Source organism: Cervus canadensis, chromosome 5 (genome assembly GCF_019320065.1).
Source record: "Cervus canadensis isolate Bull #8, Minnesota chromosome 5, ASM1932006v1, whole genome shotgun sequence".
Taxonomy (NCBI): domain Eukaryota; kingdom Metazoa; phylum Chordata; class Mammalia; order Artiodactyla; family Cervidae; genus Cervus; species Cervus canadensis.
Window position 1 is genome coordinate 30,147,542 of NC_057390.1, and position 20,252 is coordinate 30,167,793.

At 41.2% G+C, this 20,252-nt stretch overlaps 1 protein-coding gene across 3 annotated transcripts in view; it reads right to left on the reverse strand.

The window, feature by feature from the left end:
• FSHR (follicle stimulating hormone receptor) overlaps positions 1 to 20,252 on the reverse strand; it is a 188,172-nt gene that overhangs the window by 61,478 nt on the left and 106,442 nt on the right. For 2 of the 3 annotated variants that reach the window (XM_043468525.1, XM_043468527.1), the window contains exons 3-4: positions 9,824 to 9,898; positions 7,365 to 7,439 (exon numbers count right to left, since the gene is read on the reverse strand). In XM_043468525.1, the coding sequence (XP_043324460.1) occupies positions 7,365 to 7,439; positions 9,824 to 9,898 (150 nt within the window). The remainder of the gene's footprint in view (positions 1 to 7,364; positions 7,440 to 9,823; positions 9,899 to 20,252) is intronic. The other variant, XM_043468526.1, reaches the window with a different exon arrangement.

Consider the following 20,252-nt stretch of genomic DNA (forward strand, 5'->3'; position numbering starts at 1 on the left):
TCTGACCTGGAGGGAAATAAAATGGTGGTGGTTCTGTTTTAGAGATGTGTCCCCTGTCCCCCATTGAACCAAGCCTTTCTATTCCTCTAGGGGCCATTATTACTGTACCCCTGGATTATGGCAACTGGCCCTTAGCAGTTCTCCCTTGAGTATATAGTCTGTATCCTGCTCCCTGTCAAGCTACAGTCCAAATCACTGTCATCCTGTTATTCTACTGAAGAAGCTCTTCTTTAAAAAATTGTAGTTGATTTATAATGTTATGTTAGCTTCAGGTGTATACAGCAAAGTGACTCAGATGTACATATATACACACACACACATATTCTTTTTCAGATTCTTTTCCTAATGTATAGATTATTACAAAATGTTGAGTATAGTTCCCTGTGTTATACAGTTGGTCCTTGTTGGTAAGACTTGTAACTTATTCTTCTACTACTGTGTTGAAGCTTAAGCTCCTTGCCTTAATTTAGTTTTCCAATCTTCCAGAGCCAGTCCATCTTTATATAGTCAAACTCCTCAGCATATGCCTTCTCTTTAGTTGAGACTCAGTATCTCCCCATCCTTTGCCTACTCCATGATGCTTTTTTGTTCTATGGGTTTGATCCTCTCTTTCTTTCACAGAAAATTCCTTCTTTTTTGTCTTTCTAAATTTTATTCATTCTCCAAGTTGCAGCTAAATTCTGCCTATCTCCCAAGAAGCTTTCCTTTAATTGAATCAGTCCTCTTACCTATGGCCAGTGCCACACAGCTTGGCAGATGTGTTATTTCCAGGGCTTAATGAATGATAAATAGCCTTTTCTTCCCCAAAGGCTGAGGCCTTTGTGTTGAGAGCTGTCCTTTGATGTCACCTGGATCTCTCACAATGTCATCCTCTTTCTCCTTTCTAGACCACCCTTTCTAAACCATAACTCTACTTTCTCTGCTTTATTTTTCTTCACATCACTATTACCACTTGCCATTATCCAACGTTGTCTCTTCAATTAGAATATAAGCTCCATAAGGGCAGAGGCATCATCTGTATTGTCATCTTTTGTATGCCCAAGAAGTAGCCACAACAAAGCCTAGGATATAGTATGGCCTCAATAAATGATTGTTGAATGGTTGACTGAATGAATGAGTTCTCACTGATTGGCTAATTCACATTCAAAATGTTGGAGGAGAAATGGGAAGGCACTGAGTCTTTCCATTGTGCAGGAACTTTGAAAAATTAACCCCGGTATGGCTCTCTTCCTACCACCACAGAGAACCAAACATTGCTGAACATCAAAATTGTCAGAATAGCCCAGTCCACGGGGACATTGCACGTTCCTGTCAGAAGAGCTCTGTACCCGGGAGTACAGGCAAGGCCAGCTGAATTCTGTCAAATGCTTACATTTGTACTGCCCTCCTTGGATTGTTGTCAGCTTCAAATGCAATGAAGTATGATAAAAAGAGCTAAATTATAAATCAACATAAAAATAGGAAACATTATCCAAGCAGTTGGTGGTTGGGGATGGCATGGTATTGTGGGCCAAAAATTCCATGAATAGGGGAGTCTGGAGGGCTACAGCCCATGGGGTCACAAAGAGTCAGACATTACTGAGTGTGCCTGTGCACGCATGTGCACACACACATACATACATGGTGTTGGAAATGAACAAAGAAGGGGTAAAGATTATGCAGGATTATTTAATTTTGCTTGTTTAGAGGGAACTTTCTGGATTTACCAGTGGTTTGGTGAGAAGGATGCCTTTTTCCTTTGAGAAACACAAATCATATATTTTCATGTTTGAATGCTGGTCAGTGGATTCTGTCTATAAAAAGCAGTTAAAGAGGCCTTCCAAACCTTAGAAATATTGAAAGAGAAAAACAATATATCCACCAGCAACACATTATCATCATCATCATCATCAAATTAATCCTTGCAAGACTCTCAGAGATAGGTATTCTTTTTTTTTTTAAAGGAGAAGAGAGAACTGAGGCACATAGAGGTGGAGTCCCTTACACAGACTCCCTTAGCTAGTCAATGACAGGGTCAGGAATTTAATAAGAATTGCTACTGTTTACTGAGAAGACTGAGCACCCAAGAATTGATGCTTTCCAACTGTGGTGCTGGAAAAGACTCTTGAGAGTCCCTTGGACAGCCAGGAGATCAAACCAGTCAACCCTAAGGGAAATCAACCCTGAATATTCATCGGAAGGAATGATACTGAAGCTGAAGCTCCAATACTTTGACCACCTGATGTTAAGAGCCAACTCTTTGGAAAAGACCCTGATGCTAGGAAAGACTGAGGGCAGGAGGAGAAGGGGCAACAGAGGATAAGATGGTTGGATAGCTTCATTGTCTCAATGGACATGAGTTCGAGCAAACTCCAGGAGATACTGAAGGACAGGGAAGCCTGGCGTGCTGCACTCCATGGGGGTCAGACACAACTGAGCAACTGAACAACATATTGAGAATTTTCTAAATGTCAGTCATTCTTTCAGTACTTCATTCAATACAGTGCAAGGAGGCAGGCAACGTTATCCCTCATTTACAGAAAGGAAAATGAACCTAGAGTTGTTAAGCTGATTACCCAAGGCCACACAACTAAGAAGGGTAGGAGCTGAGACCTGAGCCCAACCAGGGGGCCCTGGAGTCTCTACTTCCTCATTACTCTCTGCCACTCTTGGATCCCTGGTCTCTGTTGCCATGCCCAGCAAATGGCTCAACTTTTATAGTCCAAGAAGCTACTTTCACCACTCTTACCAAAACAAATTAAAGGGAGGAGAGCAGAAAAGAGGGAGAGAGACTTAGGGGAGGGTTGGGGAAGAAACATCTGGAATTGCTAAGGTGAGTTGCAGTGAAGACTCTGCTGGAATCATCTTTGGCTGCAGGAAGCAGATGACATAGCTGCCATTAACAGCCTCCTAAGAAGCTCTAACAGGTCCCCATGTGAAAGGAAGATGGCTGTCAGTTGGGGGTGGAGGCCCACCCAGCTGTGTAAAGGGTTTGTTAAGGTGAAATTATGGTTTACTAAGTAGCAAAGAACAACATCCAGCTGCCTGAGAATTATGCTGACAGGATGCAAAGGCAAGAGAATATTGTGTAAACCTTATTTACAGATCAATAGATAATCTTTCATACACAAAAGGTCAGCTCCAGGAAGGCAGAGCAGTAAAGAAAGAAATATTGCTCGTAAATACAATATTGACTTGAAAAAATCCACCCAGATGAATCCTTTGATATATACTCTTCTAGACAAAGTACATTTCTTTATTCATGAATTTTTTTTTCCCCTAACCATTTCAGGTTCCTTAGTGAAGTATGAAGGGAGTAATGAAGAAGGCTGATTTCTAGTTGTTTTGAATTCTGTGCCATCAAATGATCAGTATAATGTGGAATCAAGTTTGAGAATTTCAGAGCAACATTTCTAAGTGTGTGTATGCAGCATTTAGTGTTCTTAAGTCAAATGACAACTCACCCCTACTCTTTGTAGTTTCCCGCTTTGCTGGCTGTGTTGATAAACATTTATCCTGGCTTAAGGAAATAAAAAACTATTCCATCCTACTGGTCCTCTCTGGATTCCTTCATCCATTTTATGTTTCTTCTTTGCCTTGAAGCAAGTAGTTCATCATTCCCCAAAATACCTGAAATCATTACCACCCACCCCTACTTGGCTGCTGGATTGCAAAGCTGTTCATGACCGCTGCCCAGACACAAATAAGTGTGGGAGAAGAGGGAAGCTTCCCTGGGCTTTGTTTCCATGACATAATCTTTTAGGTTAGAGGACCACCTCTAAATTTGGGTGATTCCTCTCAGCAATTTGAAAAATATTTCAAAGGACCATGGTCTGAAAATCCTGAATGATGCTTTGCCTGTAGTGTTTTTGGAGTGCAGAGCTGCCTTAGTTCTCAGGGTCACCTTGGGCTGCAACCTGGGAGCAGTGTGCAGCTGGGAAAAGTCTGCCCTGGGCAGTAAGTCCAAAGGCTTGGGAGGGACAGCTGTTCCTTTCAGCTTCCTGATGGGGATCAGCGTGACTGGTTGTGAAAGAACGTCATACCCTGTGGAATTATGTGAGTATATATGCTTTTCAGAGCCATCCAGGAGGATCATTTGACAGTGACACAATTCCTTTAAACTAATTACAAGTTCTTTTCTTTTTGCAGTTAGAAAGCATGTTTCAGATACTCTGAGAATGGTAACCCCCTCTCATGGACAGATATGGCTGGAATCGGTCACCTCCAGTTTTGTCTGGACTTGACAGGGTAGTTAGGTAGGACTGAGGATTACTTAACACCTCAAAGTGAGAAAAGGATACAGAGGCGTCTGGACTTAATGGCACGTGGCAGAGGTTTCAGCTTCTTCCAGAGTCAAAGTCAGAACTTCGTCCTCTCTGTTCTTCCAGAGTCCCCCCTTCAGTCTAGGGCCATGCCTTCCGCACACACACACTCCTAATTCCCCCCTTGCCCTTACTCCCTAGAGACAGGGCTGAAGGTCCTTGCTAATAATGAATGGCGCTGGCTGCAAAGTACAGGCTAATGTTAAATGCTGGAGCTCTTTCTTAACTTTGTGGTGACTCCCCATCCCTTGGATTTTCCCAGTTCCCCATTCGCAGACCTGCTATTATCACCATGGGCTGTGGAATGTGTGTGTGAGAGGGTTGTTTCTTCCTGAGTCTCTCCTCTGCAGGGTGCTTCCCATGAGCCGCGTGTGACAGTCTGTGAATAGGGGTGTCCCTCTGCATCAGGTCTCTTTTGTTCTGCTATATTGAAGGCTCTGTGGCCACCCCTATTCCACTCAGACTTTTTCTAAGAGGAAGGAAAGAGGAGAAAGGGAGGGATAGTAATTGGGAGGGAGAGAAAAAAAGAAGGAATGAAGGAAACCACCTGGGTAATAGGCACTAATAATTTTATATTTATATAGTTATTTATGGCTTATATGCTTAAAAACAATTTGTAAAATGTTTTTATAGGCATGGTCTCATTTAGTTTTTATAACCACCCAATTTATAGCTAAAGAAACTGAGGTTTAGAAAAGGTAAAGTTTATCTAGTTAATAAATACAGCATCCCATCTGGAATCCAGTCCTTCTGATGTCATGTATAGTTTTGTTTTGTTTTTTTTCTTTTCTATACTGCTCCATTAAATGTAAAGGCATGTCCCAAAGTTCTTTATTGTTGAATTCATGCTAAACAACCCTGGGTGAAAGTTGAAGTTCTTAGTAGCCACCATAACTCTCTATGAAACCCTTACTGGACTTTTTTTGAGGATAGACTTGCAGACTTTGACTGGTTGGCCATAAATAACCATCCTACAAATACTTAGTACATTTATTAATGTTTTTGTAGTTTACAGTATATTTTCACATGTGAACCTCACTTGAAAGTCCTATAAGCTTTGCCCATCTCAGAGGTCTAGTGATTGGTCCAAGAGTGAATGGTGGAGTCAGGATGAGGCTCTAGATTTTTTCTTATCTTAAGTCCTATGCCTTTTCTGTTACCTCGGATTTCCTCCACTGTTCTGTACCTAACCTGTGTTAGATTCTGCAGAGTATAACAAAGCCCATTTAAAGAGCCAGGAGTCCTGAGTTGATCATAGCCCTGACCTCTCAGCATGACTGAATACATAATTTGTGAGGTGTAGGGCTCTCTGTTCAAAACTGTTAGAGCATTTCAAGATGTTGACAGCAGAGCATTAAACCTGGAATGAGGCCCTCTGAGTGTGGGACCCTTTTGAGCATGGAGCCATGAGGATGCCAGTGAAGCTGGTCCTGCCTCTGACATGACTCAGGAGTGGAGACTTTGTTTCTTTCTCAGATCCTTTCTGGGGCTCCTATCAGAGTCGAAGTCCCAGGACATATGGACTTTGTTCTGTTAAATCTTTTATTCCCTCTGTCAGTCTCCATCAGAGAGCTAAGCCACAATGGCCTAGAGTTCCTTATTATATCAATTGCTAACTCCAGTTCTCATAGATCAACAGTTAGGGACAGAATCAAAATATCACTAGTATTTATGTGATTTACATTACTAGTATAATGTTTATTGAACATTTATTATGTCACAGGCACTGTGCAAAACATTTTAGGTGCTTTGAATTGATTGCAAGTGTAAGTATTAGTCGCTCAGTCGTGTCTGACTCTTGGCTTGACTGTACTATGCCAGACTCCTCTATCCATGAAATTCTCCAGGAAAGAATACTGGAGTGGGTTTCCATCTTTATCCTTCCCTGTATCACCACACCTTGTCTTGGTGATTTTGCAGCTTTTCCCATCAATCAGTGGATTCTATTTCTCCACCTCTTAAATCTGGGTTGGTCCCAAGAATGATAAAACGCAACAGAAGAAATGGTGTGTAAATTCAAGGTTTAAGTCTCAAGAGGCTCACCGGTTTCCTCTTTCTTTTGGAACCCCAGGTCTGCTGTGAGAACAAGCCTGTGTGAGTTGGCTAGCAATGAACACCACTTGGTGGAGAGCTGTCATACCAAACCGAGACTATCCAGGGCAGCCAGCACCCACTTCACCTGCCAGCTAACGTCAGATACACAGTGAGCTGAGTTGAGGTCAGGCCAATAGAGTACAGCTTGGCCAATGGATTTCACTGATCAGCTCGCAGACAGGTAAGAAATGATACATCCTTTTTGCTTAAAAACTGTCTTTTGGAGGTAAGTGGGTATGCATTCTTATTAAATTAATAGATGACAGACACACATCCATCATTTCCAAGGAAACAAGCTTTGAGACGTTATATTCGTGCCTGTGATCGGTAGTTAATAAATGGTTCTGAAAAGTGTGACTCTATAGGACAAGTTCTTATCTGTTATTTTGCGGGATCCCATTGTAGCACTCAGGGTTCTGTCAAGCCCTTAGCTAATTTGAAAGCTGAGTGGAAGAAGCAATGTTTTTGCAGATAGAGTCAGGCCCAAGGGATGGAGCTCAAACGCCAAGAATCTCTCTGCTGATAAAAATACCATGTCTATTATTAACCAAAACTTTAATATAAAACATTGTAATCTATCAAAGGAAAAAATGCTTACATGCAGAACAGGAGAGATGATGCCTTTGAGGTCAAGGTCACAAGCTAAATGCTAGCAGAAATTTTGGCTGTATCTCATTAACACTAAATTATGACTGAGTTCTGCAAGAGGTCTGTGTGACAGTCCCATTAATGCAAATGGCATTCCTTATGATGTCTGCTTTTGTAAATGAAAACCAAATGCAATTATGTCAGTGGAATTTACTCATTAAGCTAAACTAAAACCCACCAGCAAGTGTCTCCTCACTTCCTCTATTGCCCCACATCTTTGATTACAAGCAGTTGCTCCCCAGACTTGCAAACGGATATTTTGCTAAAATACAAGTACACGATTTGATAATAGAAGGGGCACCAGAATACGGAAGTTCTTACAGATATCGGAGGTTGGGAAGGTTCTGGAAGGCATCAGGGTCAATGTATAGCAGGTTGTTGGCCTTTTCAATTCTACTGTGAAAAAGAAAAGAACATGCACATGACCTTAATGGTAAGGAATGCTTATGGTATTTTTCATATTATGCAAAGAGTATGTTAATAAGTTCTTCACCCATCTATCCATCTCTTTGTCCATCCATCATTTCCACAAATATCGAGCATGCATGTGGTGTCTTTTACTATACTAAACTGTGCAAACAAAATATTAACCCTGTCCTATATAACTCTCATCACTGAAGTCTTCCTGGAATGTATTCATCAGAGATAATCAAAGCATATCTGGGTGAGTCATTTCACCCTAAACTCAGTTGAGTGTTTAAGCAATAAGGATCTCCCAGGGTCTGAGGAGGGTAGGGATGAGACTAATGTGGGAAATGAGTTTTTTTTTTTTTTCTGTTTGGGAGACAAGAGAGAAGGGAATGGACAGCAACAAAGAGGGTGAAGAGTCAAAGGAGATTGGAGAAAAGTAAAGTGAAAGGTCAAAGGAAAACGAAGACTGGGGGACAAGCAGTGAACATGTCTGGCTTTCACGGTGCGGTCCCTGCGGACAGCAGCTGGCAAGGTGCCAGTGAGTCCGTCATGCTGCGGTGGAGGCTGCCCTCTCACAGCTCACGGGAAGTGATGACTTCTGCCTGGGGCTGACCTGTGCCACGTCCTGATCAATAGTCTGGAGGTGGGCATGTTCACATTTGGATTCCAACAGAGAGAAGCTGCCCTTTCCTCATCTGGCTGGATCAATGTATATTTGCAGAGATGCTCTGTGTTAATTACTTCCTCCCTGTTTCATTAGCTTTAATGTTGCAGTAACCTGTAGCTATCCAGATCCAAGTACCAGGTAATTAATCATTTTAAATACAGGCAGTGTTACATGGCGGTGAGCCCCTCTCCATGTGGGGGAGAGATGAAAGAACCATCCCATTAGCTCCACTGCCCACTGAGCTGCACAGAGGGACATCTACTTGACCTTGCACAGAGGGCTGACTGCCCTTCGGTTCACTTCTCTGATACTCTCTGTGGGTTCTGAGACCCTGGTCAGATTTCTTTTCCCACCTAGGCTAAGGAGAGGCCAAGCAGAGACAGCGGGAAGGCATCAGTTGCAGAGGCTCAATGACAGCAAAGAAGAATGAGAGTGGGAGGTAGTAAGGGAAAGGGAGGGCAGAGTCTGTCATAATGGACAGACTGTCATTCCTAAACAAATTCATATATATGTATGTATGCATATATGAATTATGCATATGTGTATATATGTGTATATGCTTGGCAAATGCTAAGAAGTTTTTAAAAAGATACAAAAGAGTCAAGTTATGTTCAAGCCCTTATCCTGCTGTGGATTTGGCTGGGTGACTAGACAAACTTCACAACTTCTCTCTGTCTTTCATTCCTCATCTGTAAAATTAGGAAAGTGGTTCAGTGGCTTTCCTAACTGTGTTCTCTGAGAATTTTGTAAGATATTCATCAGTGCTTCACAGAGGAACCTTTCCAATGACACTCGTTGAGAAACTCTTTAATACAATATCCTTCTTGCATATTCCAAGTGTATATTTGCATATTACAGACTCTGAGTTTTCCTATAGTGAGTCTATCTAACTTAATCTTATTTGATCATAGAATCTTTTTCCTCTTTTGTAACACATAATAATTTTCTGTTTAATGACACACAGAATACACTTTGGAAAAATTTGGACCAGTCTACAAAGTCTCATCTGGCTTTGAAAATTTATAGTAACTTTAGACTGGTATGCAACAGAGGTGTATCTGTGTGAGTATTGGCGTGTATATAAAACTAGAATGTCAAGAAGAGAAAGTACATTTGGTTGGAGTAGTAAAAAAGCCAAGGATTGTTATGATAACTTACTGTATGCCAGTTTATGTGTTAGATATACATAACATTTATCATCTTCTTTATTCATCACAGTGATCCTATGAGGCATGCAATTTTATTATTCCCACTTTACAGAAAGAAAGCTAAGTCTTAACATGAGTTTTCATCTTGACCAAGGTTCCATGGTGAGTAGGTGGCATAGGCTAGCAGTCAAACTAAGACTGCCCATCTTCAACTACTTCATGAGGAATTTGTTTTGGGCTTTGATTGTGGAACAAATTTGAATGAGAGGATGAGCTGGAAGTATAAATACGTGCAGTCACAGAGCTAGGTTCTTGAGTTTACTATGCAAAAGTCCCTGAGAAGGAAGAAGCAGAATAAGACTAAGCTCTGGACTGGTACCCGAGTCACGAGGCAGAGACATGTGGCAGCACCTGCTGGACTGACTCTGAGAGACTCAAAGGAAATTCTAGGAGTCTGAGGACAGAGCAGAGCCAGGGCCTTCCAGGAACATAAGCAAACGTTAAGGCTACTGCCAAAAGCAGCCATGAGCAAAACCCCACAGAGTCTTGCTTACATTTCATGTAGTTTGGGCAGGTTGGAGAACACCTTTGCCTCTATCACTTCCAAGACATCATTCTGTGAGATCTCTCTGCAAAGAAAGAAATATAATTCAAGTCAGTTCAGCTACAGTCCAGAATGGATTTAGGACTCAGCCTAGAGCCATGTGCCTACAGTGATTCATGAGACGCATAGAACTCTACTCCGGCTCACAAAGAAGTCAGCTGTAATGATGGGGCAAAGCTAACATGAGATGCTGATACTTACAGAACAATGAGAAAATGAACCCAAGGCAGTGACTCTGGTCAGAGATTATTCAGTCTATAAGTATAGCCACAGAGGTGTAGAGAGGGAAAGAGAATTCATTAAAAGTATTTAGGGGGAGTATACAGGGTGAAAACAAACTCTGAATAGACCGGGATCAGCAAACTTCTTCTAGAGGACCATGTAGTAAAATTTTTATTTTTTGGCTTTATGGATCATTTGATCTCGTTGCAGCTACTCAGTTGATATTGTTGCATAAAAATAGGCATAGATATCATGTAAGTGAATGAGCATGCCTGTGTTCCAGTAAAACTTTATTCATAAAAACAGATGGCAAGCTGGGTTTGGTGTTATGGGCGATAGTTTGGTGACCACGCCCTAGATTATGGAAGCAAGTTCTCTCTGCTCTGCTGCTTTGGAAGATGAGAACCTCAAGTCAGTCTCTTTTAGATACATATCCATGCTGTTACACAAGTGGAGATTGTTACTGCAAGACCTTTGACATTACTGTTGTCTTGGCCCAAAATACCCAGGAAAGATCCTTCAGGTCCCAGCCGTTTGCTCCTGGAGTACTTGGAAGGGAGTGGAGGATGAAGTCCGCTCTGCAGAAGGCCAGAGCGTATGAGGAGAAAAGGGCAAGAAGGGCGACTTAATCAGTTAATGTTTGTAAAGTGGCTCAAAGATGAAACATGCTATTATTAGGCCTCCTGAGGAAGACTCTCATGCAGTTTTAATGTGGCAGCTGAGAGAGCTTCAGAAAATCTCATAGGCGGTGTGCATTCAAATTGGCTCAGGCGAGGCGCTGTCTGCTGGTCTGGGATTTTGCTGAGAAGCTCTAGAAATGCTCTTGATCAAGGGAAAGGCCTGGAGGGCAGGACAGGGAAAAGGCCTGTTGGGGAGGGAAAGTATGACCGTGAGCACGGGGGCTGGCAACGTGGAGGGGGAGCGGGGGGTAGTGGGGAGCCGTCAGTTCAGTGGTGGCAGGATCCCTTCTCTCACTCCCCCATTAGCAAGGAGACATTTTGTGAGAGAAGTTCAGTTTGGTCGCTCAGTCATGTCCGACTGTTTGCGACCCCATGGACTGCAGCATGCCAGACTTCCCTGTCCATCACCAACTCCCAGAACTTGCTCAAACTCATGTCCATTGAGTCGGTGGTGCCATCCAACCATCTCATCCACTGTCGTCCCCTTCTCCTCCTGTCTTCAATCTTTCCCAGCATTAGGGTCTTTTCCAAGGAATCAGTTCTTTGCATCAGGAGGCCAAAGTACTGGAGTTTCAGCCTCAGCATCAGTCCTTCCAATGAACATTCAACACTGATCTCCTTTAGGATGGACTGGTTTGGTCTCCTTGCAGTCCAAGGGACTCTCAAAAGTTTTCTTCAACACCACAGTTAAAAAGCATTAATCCTTCAATGCTCAGCTTTCTTTATAGTTCAATTCTCACATCCATACATGACTACTGGAAAGACCATAGCTTTGACTAGACGGACCTTTGTTGGCAAAGTAATGTCTCTGTTTTTTAATATGCTGTCTAGGTTGGTCACAGCTTTTCTTCCAAGGAGCAAGAGTCTTTTAATTTCATGGCTACAGTCACTGTCTGCAGTGATTTTGGAACCCAAGAAAATATAGTCTGTCACTGTTTCCATCTATTTGCCATGAAGTGATGGGACCGATGCCATGATCTTCATTTTTTGAATGCTGAGTTTTAATCCAGCTTTTCCATTCTCTTCTTTCACTTTCATCATGAGGCTCTGTAGTTCTTCTTCACTTTCTGCCATAAGAGTGGTGTAATCTGCATATCTGAAGTTATTCATATTTCTCCCAGCAATCTTTATTCCAGCTTGTGCTTCATCCACCTGGCATTTCACATCATGTACTCTGCATATAAGTTATAAGCAAGATGATGATATGCAGCCTTGATGTACTCCTTTCCCTATTTGGAACCAGTCTGTTGTTCCATGTCCAGTTCTAACTGTTGTTTCTTGACCTACATACAGATTTCTCAGGAGGCAGGTCAGGTGGTCTGGTATTCCCATCTCTTGAAGAATTTTCCAGAGTTTGTTGTGATCTACATAGTCAAAGGTTTTGGCGTAATCAATAAAGCAGTAGATGTTTTTCTGGTATTCTCTTGCTTTTTTGATGACCCAACGGATGTTGGCAATTTAAGCTCTGGTTCCCCTGCCTTTTCTAAATCCAGCTTGAACATCTGGAAGTTCATGGTTCACATACTGTTGAAGGTTGGTTTGGAGAATTTTGAGCACTACTTTACTAGCGTGTGAGATGAGTGCAATTGTGAGGTAGTTTGAACATTTTTTGGCAATGCCTTTCTTTGGTGTTGGAATGAAAACTGACCTTTCCCAGTCCTGAGGCCACTGCTGAGTTTTCCAAATTTGCAGCATGTTGAGTGCAGCACTTTCACAGCATCATCTTTTAGGATTTGAAATAGCTCAACTGGAGTTCCATTACCTCCACTACCTTTGTTCATAGGATGCTTCCTAAGGCCCACTTGAGTTCACATTCCAGGATGTCTGGCTCTAGGTTGTTGATCACACCATTGTGGTTATCTGGAGCATGAAGATCTTTTTTGTATAGTTCTTCTGTATATTCTTGCCACCTCTTCTTATATCTTCTGCTTCTGCTAGGTCCATTTCTGTCCTTTATTGTGCCCATCTTTGCATGAAATGTTCCCTTGGTATCTCTAATTTTCTTGAAGTGATCTCTAGTCTTTCCCATTCTATTGTTTTCCTCTATTTCTTTGCATTGATCACTGAAGAAGGCTTACTTATCTCTCCTTGCTATTCTTTGGAACTCTGCATTCAAATGGGTATATCTTTCCTTTTCTCCTTCGCCTTTAGCATCTCTTCTTTTCATAGCTATTTGTAAAGCCTCCTCAGACAACCATTTTGCCCTTTTGCATTTCTTTTTCTTGGGACTGGTCTTGATCTCTGCCTTCTGTACAATGTCATGAACCTCCATCCATAATTCTTCAGGCACTCTGTCTATCAGATCTAATCCCTTGAATCTATTTGTCACTTCCACTGTATAGTTGTAAGGAATTTGATTTAGGTCATACCTGAATGGTTTAGTGGTTTTCCTTACTTCCTTCAGTTTAAGTCTGAATTTGGCAATAAGGAGTTCATGATCTGAGCCTCAGTCAGTTCCTGGTCTTGTTTTTGCTGACTGTATAGAGCTTCTCCATCTTTGGCTGCAAAGAATATAATCAACCTAACTTCAGTATTGACCATCTGGTGATATCTATGTGTAGAGTCTTCTCTTATGTTTGTGAGAGAAGGGCACATCTAATACTATTGTAGCTTCCTTCATGATTCATTTGGTAAATTTAACTGCCTTCATACTTTTTACAGTTGAATGTAAATAAGGGTGGTGTGTGCATGCATGTTTTAAGAGGATGTGCTGGCCATTGGGTGTTTCTTTTCTTCTCTGTCCTTCTACTGGGAAGAGTGCTGGGTGGTATAGGAATGAGAGGAGTAGGAAAAGAGTGAGTGAATTGAAAGTTGCTCACTTGTGTCAGACTCTTTGCAACCCCATGGACTATACAGTCCATGGAATTCTCCAGGCCAGAATACTGGAGTGGGTAGCCATTCCCTTCTCCAGGGATCTTCCCAACCCAAGGATCGAGCCCAGGTCTCCCGCATTGCAGGTGGATTCTTTACCAGCTGAGCCACCAGGGAAGCCCAAGAATACTGGAGTGGGTAGCCCATCCCTTCTCCAGCAGATCTTCCTGACCCAGGACTTGAACTGGGGTCTCCTGATTGCTAGGCAGATTCTTTACCAGCTGAGCTATGAGGGACTCCCATAGGAAAGGAGTGGGAGACTTCAAAAAAGGAGACATTTTTTGAAGACTTTAAGGAGTCAAGTGAACGAGCTGCACAGGTAGAAAATAGGCCTGGAGGGAAGCACTAGATGACAGAGAGGGTTTAAATGCAAATGAGCCTGTATCATCCAAAAGCTATTGTATTTCCAGGTTCACATACCATCACCTTGTAGTACCTCAGCCTAATACTGCCTAGAAGATAGACTTTTCTCCTTTCCTGAATTCATGTACTTAATTTATCCCATCCACATTCTCTTAATGTGGATTTTTTTTTGCCAAAGAGAACTAAAAATTATTAAAACAAATAAGCCAAGAAACACTTCTAAATTAATTATTTCAGAAGGTAGTTCATATTTTATGGCTTCAGCTTCAGAGACAGGGGAGGGTGTTTGGCTTGGATGGTGGTGGAGAGAGCCTTTGGCTGGAGAAGGGCTGGAGGGAGGTGGGCAGCTTACAGTAGTGAAAAAATACCTTACTGGGAAATTGAGGATTCTTGCTCTGTTCAAACCAGTTCTGCCTCTAGTTATTTCTGTTACCATTAACTAGGTATCTGCTACTTACCAGCCCTGTACATGCATTCTCCTCAATCCCTTTAGCATGCCTGTGAAGTTGGTATTTTAATCTCCATGTTAATAAACAGCACTATCTGTATGCAGAACAGCTCTGGCTGACTGCAGGGCTGGAACACTTTCTTCTATATGCCTTGCCTCCCAAGCCATGTTGGGTCTAATATTTCCACTCCTATATATTTACTCAAGGGAAAGAAAAATTTATACCCTCCCAAAGACTTGTGCACAGATACTCATAGCAGCTTAATTTATAATAGTCCCAAACTGGGCACAACCCAATGGATAAACTGTAAGATATTTATACAATGAGATATTACTTATCCATAAAGTGGAACAAATTGCTGTTCCAACATAGTTGAATCTTTAAAAAAAAATTACGCTGAGTGAAAGAATGCAGACAGGAAAGGATGCATACGGTCTGATTCTATTTATATGAAGGTCTAGAGGAAGAAAAACTAATCTACAGTGATAAAAATCAGAGTAATTGTCACTTGGGGCCTGGGATGGAGTTTGCTAATGGGAGAGGCAGCAGGTACTTTCTGGGATGATGGAAATGTTCTCTTTCAAGATTGGGGAAGTGGTAACATGAGTTTATCTAACTTGTTGAACTTTAGGTATAAAGTGAATGCACGTGTTTTAGTATATATGAAACACACCTTAATACAGTTGTATAGCAATACTTTTTATTCAGAGGAAGGAGAGTAAATTCCATTCCGTTTATGTCTTGAGAACTCTGAATTAAGAGAGCTATTGCAAAAATGTTGTCTGGTCTGAAGGTGGTTCTGAAAGTTCTATCAAATCCTAGTGCAGTCCTGGAGATTATAGATAAGGTTCCTTCCCCTCCTGATTGTCTCCCCTGCAGCTCCCCAACCCTTCACTGAAATCTATGAAGTGAATAGCTGAACTAGGTCAAAGAATCAGAGTTTCTCAACTGTGACTGCACACTAGAACCTTCTGTGGACTTTAAAAAAAAAATTCCAAAGCCTGGGTTCATATCTGAGAGTTGGATTTATTTAGTCTGGGGTGACTCTGGCATTAATTTTTTCCCCTTGTTCTTTAATTCTCCAAACAATGGCGATTCTAATGTGCATGAAGGATTGAAAAATACTGGTCTAGATGATGTTAAGTTCCCCTTTAGACCTGTGCTTTCCATCTTACAGAGGGTTTGATTCAGGAGCAAGGGCCAATTTTCCTTGTTCTGCTAGGACAACAAATTGGAGAAATAAAGTTCTTGGAGCACAAAAGGAAATAAAAAGGAGACAAAACAGTAGTAAGAGAAACCTGGAGATAGAACCTGGAAGTGGGAGTAAAATAGAAGAGGTACTATTGAATAGTTAGGTTTGATTTTTCATAAGAAAGTTTAATCAAAAGCTCAACATTTCAAATGTTCAATGTGTAACAAGGGATATTGTGGAAAATATGTAAAAACGTCTTATATTTTATTGTTGTTCAGTTGCTCAGTCATGATGAACTCTTTGCAACCCCATGGACTGCAGCACACCAGGCTTCCCTCTCCTTCACTATTCCCTGGAGTTTGCTCAAACCCATGTCCATCGAGTTAGTGATGCCATCCAACTATCTCATCCTCTGTCATTTTCTTCTCCTTCTGCCTTCAATCTTGCCCTGTATTAGGGTCTTTTCCAATGAGTCAGCTCTTTTCACCAGGTGGCCAAAGTATTGGAGCTTCAGCTTCAGCATCAGTCCTTCCAATGTATATCCAGGGTTGATTTCCTTTAGGATTGACTGGTTTGGTCTTTGATATTTGATCTTTGATTAGTACTGGTAATTGACAAAGTGGTTTTTTTTTTTTTTTCCTATGCATAGCTTCTCTTCTTTTTCAGTGTACTTAAAAAAAATTATTTGGCTGTGATGAGTCTTAGTTATGGCAGGCAGAATCTGTAGAAACACATGTGGTTTAGTTGTCCTGTGACATATGGGATTTTAATCCCCAACCAGGGATCAAACCTATGCCTGCTGCAATGGAAGGTGGATTCTTAACCACTGGACCACCAGGGAAGTCCCCTTTCAGTGTACTTTTGTGTAAATTAGAGTTAGTACAGCCAATACCATCTCTAGGAAGGTCAACAGAGGTGACCTGGCTTGGCTAGGATAATACACAACTGTGAGGATCACCCAACTGGTCTTGGAAGGGAGGGTGTGGAATCTTTACATCTGAAGAACTGGCACAATTAGGAAACTATTCTCTATCTCAAAAGATTCAGTTTTTCTTTGCAATTGTGACAAATTACTGCAATTGGTATAATTTGGGGAATGATAGTGCTTCCTTAAATTTTTCATAAAGAGGGATGTGATAGATCAGCGGTTCTCAGAGTGTGGTCTGGTGGTCTCTGTGGTCGAAACTGTTTTCATAATCACACTAAAATATAATTTTTTTTTGCTCCCATTCTATGAGCATACAGTGGAATCTGGGGCTCATTGATGTGTGGATGCAGAAGATGATGTGAGAGTTCATCTCTCTTCTTTTAAGCAAGATGCTGAAATGTTTTGGAAACATGTAAAAAAAAATGGTACACGTCCCTCTAACATTTTTTGAATAATATTATTTTGCGTAACACCTGTTATTTATATTAATATGTAGAAATGTATTACTTTTTAAAAAGTAAACTAACAGAATATTTCCCAGTTTTAATTTCTAGAATGACAAATGATGAGAAATTGGGGAACTATCCAACGTAGGCTGAATGCTGTCCTTGGGTGAGGGGTCCTGATTCTGTGGAAAGCTTGTTTACAGAGTTGAGACTCTTCTCATCTTCCCAGGCAGGGCTTCTCATGATTCACATAGGAATCACCTGGGGATCTTGTTAAAATGCAGATTCTCTATGGGAAGATCTTGAGAGGGTCTGAGGTTCTGCCTTTCTAATACCTCAGGTGATGGGGATGTTGCTGATCTTGAGACCACACTTGGATTGCAAGGTTCTTCTGAAGAATGGTAGTAACCCACTACCAGGCCTTTCTCCCCAGCGTACACAGGGGTGGATATGAAAAGCATGATAGAGGAGGAGTGAAGTTCTTGATTTTAAAAATCCTTTATCTTCTGGAAACCCCTCCCTTACTCTCTTATTGAAGTTTTTCTGTCCTCTAGGTTGTCACAAGAATTCTTTCTCAGTTAAAGCATTTGCTACTTTGTTTTGTTATTGCTATTTTCTTGGTGATGGAGGGGTGGTCATTGCCTAAATCCCCAACCTGACTTTGAGTTCCTAGATGATATTTTATCCATTTATCTTTGTATTTCCAGCACCAAGTGCTAAGTTGAAGCATGATAAGTACTCAATAAATGTTTAGTGGGAGAATGTGTAGATGGAGGAAAAGTAGTCCTTAGGTTCAGAAACAGTATCTGCAAAACTGTGAAGGAGATGAAGTTTGTCTTCTGTAGTCTTTCACCCCTCTTCTGTAGCCAACATATGGTATGTAACAATCAAGCCTAGCTTGTCTGTGAGCTAGATTTTTGTCCCAGGAATTTTTCTACAATTAATACATAGTGTGGAAGGGACACATGCATGGATTTGATCTGCTGTGCTAATAGCATCTGGATGCCCCTATGCATCATGGTGTTTCCCAGTTCCTCTCTGGCTCACAGGTGAGGTCACTGAATTGAGCAAACACCCATAGAGGTGAAAACAGGAGAGATGACTGGTGTAACTGGAGGAGTTCTTAAAACATTTGATCGAATGTTAGGTCTCTTCTGTGCACAGAATTCTATGTTTCTTTGAAGGAAGGGGAGATGCACTTGAATGAGGTGCTGGAGGTTATCAGGTCATTCTCTCTGGAGTTTCAGAGTGAGAATTAGATTCTCCAGATTTGCATTCTTCTGGCCAACGGAAGGGTTAGTATTCATTAAAGTACACGTATTGGGATGGGCTATCAGTAGGATGGACTTAAGGAGTGAATGAGCGTGTAGCATTCAGCTGGATCTAGCATAAAATTTTAATCTTGGAGTGATATTCATTTGTCCACCATTTCACCTGACATTCCTTTTCCAAATGCTGGTTTCACTAGGCAAAAAGTTGCTATAGGTTTGCAGGATAGGGAAAAACCTGAAGAAATTTAAAGAACATCTATGAATTGGAGAACAGGATGTACTAAGAAATCAAACACTCATTGTCTTCACTTTCTTTTTGATATAGGAGATGGTCTGCACTTAGGTTTCCCCTGTCTTTTCCTTCTTCCCCTGACCTTCCATAGAGTGTTTTCCTTTAATAAATCCAACCTACCTCTCCATAACTGGACATTCAATTACATTAAAATACTTTTAATACCCACTGAGTCAAATTTCTTTCATTTGTCTTTAATAACCTCAAATGTTGACTGTTTCTCTTCTCTGAGTCCCCCTGTGGGACCCCTCACACGCACTGTCATGGCCCTCAGAGACTGCACTGGGTTTGCATTCTGTTTTGTCTCCTTCACCAGACAAAGAACTCCTGGAGGATGGTGACATTGCCTTTCATCTTAGTTTTTCTGCTTCCAGCCAAGTGTTTGCTGAATGACTGAATTATCTTTGAAAGATTATAAAAGATTTTCTCCGTTTGGTCTTACACAATAAAGCTGTGTTCTTGAAAACCTGCAGGAAACGGAGTATTTGCAAATCAGAATGTGTATTAGCACAGGAAGAAAGCATCTGCTGTCCCAGAGCCTAGGAGTGAATCTTTAGAAGAGTGAAGAACTGATTCAATGAATGTTCAACAAATTTTGATCAAGCAGCTTTTGTATTTCAGGTACTAGGTCCATGTTGGGGCTCTAACAGTGAATAAATTGGGTCCTGGTTTTTATCAATCATCTTTAACTCAGGGAGTCTAGTATCCTAGGCCTGCCTTAGATGGCTGGGTATTATCTTTATTTGGTGGGCTATAACTCAGTTCCTAGAAAAGAGAAAATGGATTTTTGGTATGTTGCATTTGAATATAACTACAGATATTAAAATAATATACTTTCATATATAATGTATAATTATATATGGTATATAATTATATATGTATTATATATTAAGTATTATATATATGATTATATATACACACACAGGTATATATTTCTACTTTATGTCTTGTCTATTCCCTTAATTCTTCTAGAAATGTGCCATATGACTTAAGTAAATACAGAATGTTCAGGTGAAAATTCCCGTGAAAGTGCATCTGAGAAAATGTCATAAAAGTGAAAGTGTTAGTCATTCAGTCATGTCTGACTCTTTACAACCCAATGAACTGTAGCCTGCCAGGCTCCTCTGTCCATGGAATTCTCTAGGAAAGAATACTGGACTAGGTAGCCATTCTCTTCTCCAGAGGAGCTTCCCAACCCAAGGATCAAACCCGGGTCTCCTGCAGTGCAGGCAGATTCTTTACCATCTGAGACACTAGGGAAGCAGAAAATGTCATACATCTCTCTAAGTATATACTCCTGCCCTCATTTAGAATTCCCATGAGATCAGGTCTGGTGACTTTGCATTAGAAACCTGAGGTCAAATTCTGACTCTGTTTCTTACTAGCTGTATAACTGTGGGCAAGTTAGAGTCTCTCTGAGTTTCAAATTCCTTATCTGCAAAATGGGAATAATTGATACCACACAGGGATGTCAGAGGCATTAAATAAGATGGTATGTGTGAAAGCACAATTTTCCTTGTGGGGTAAACTTCAAATATCAATGTAAAGGCTGCCATCTCTTTGTGGTATTTAGGACTGGACTCTTCTGCAGCTGGGAGATACGGGGCTAGCCAACCACTGGCTGGAAAAAATAGTACTAGCAAGTGTCCTAGGAACACTTCTCTT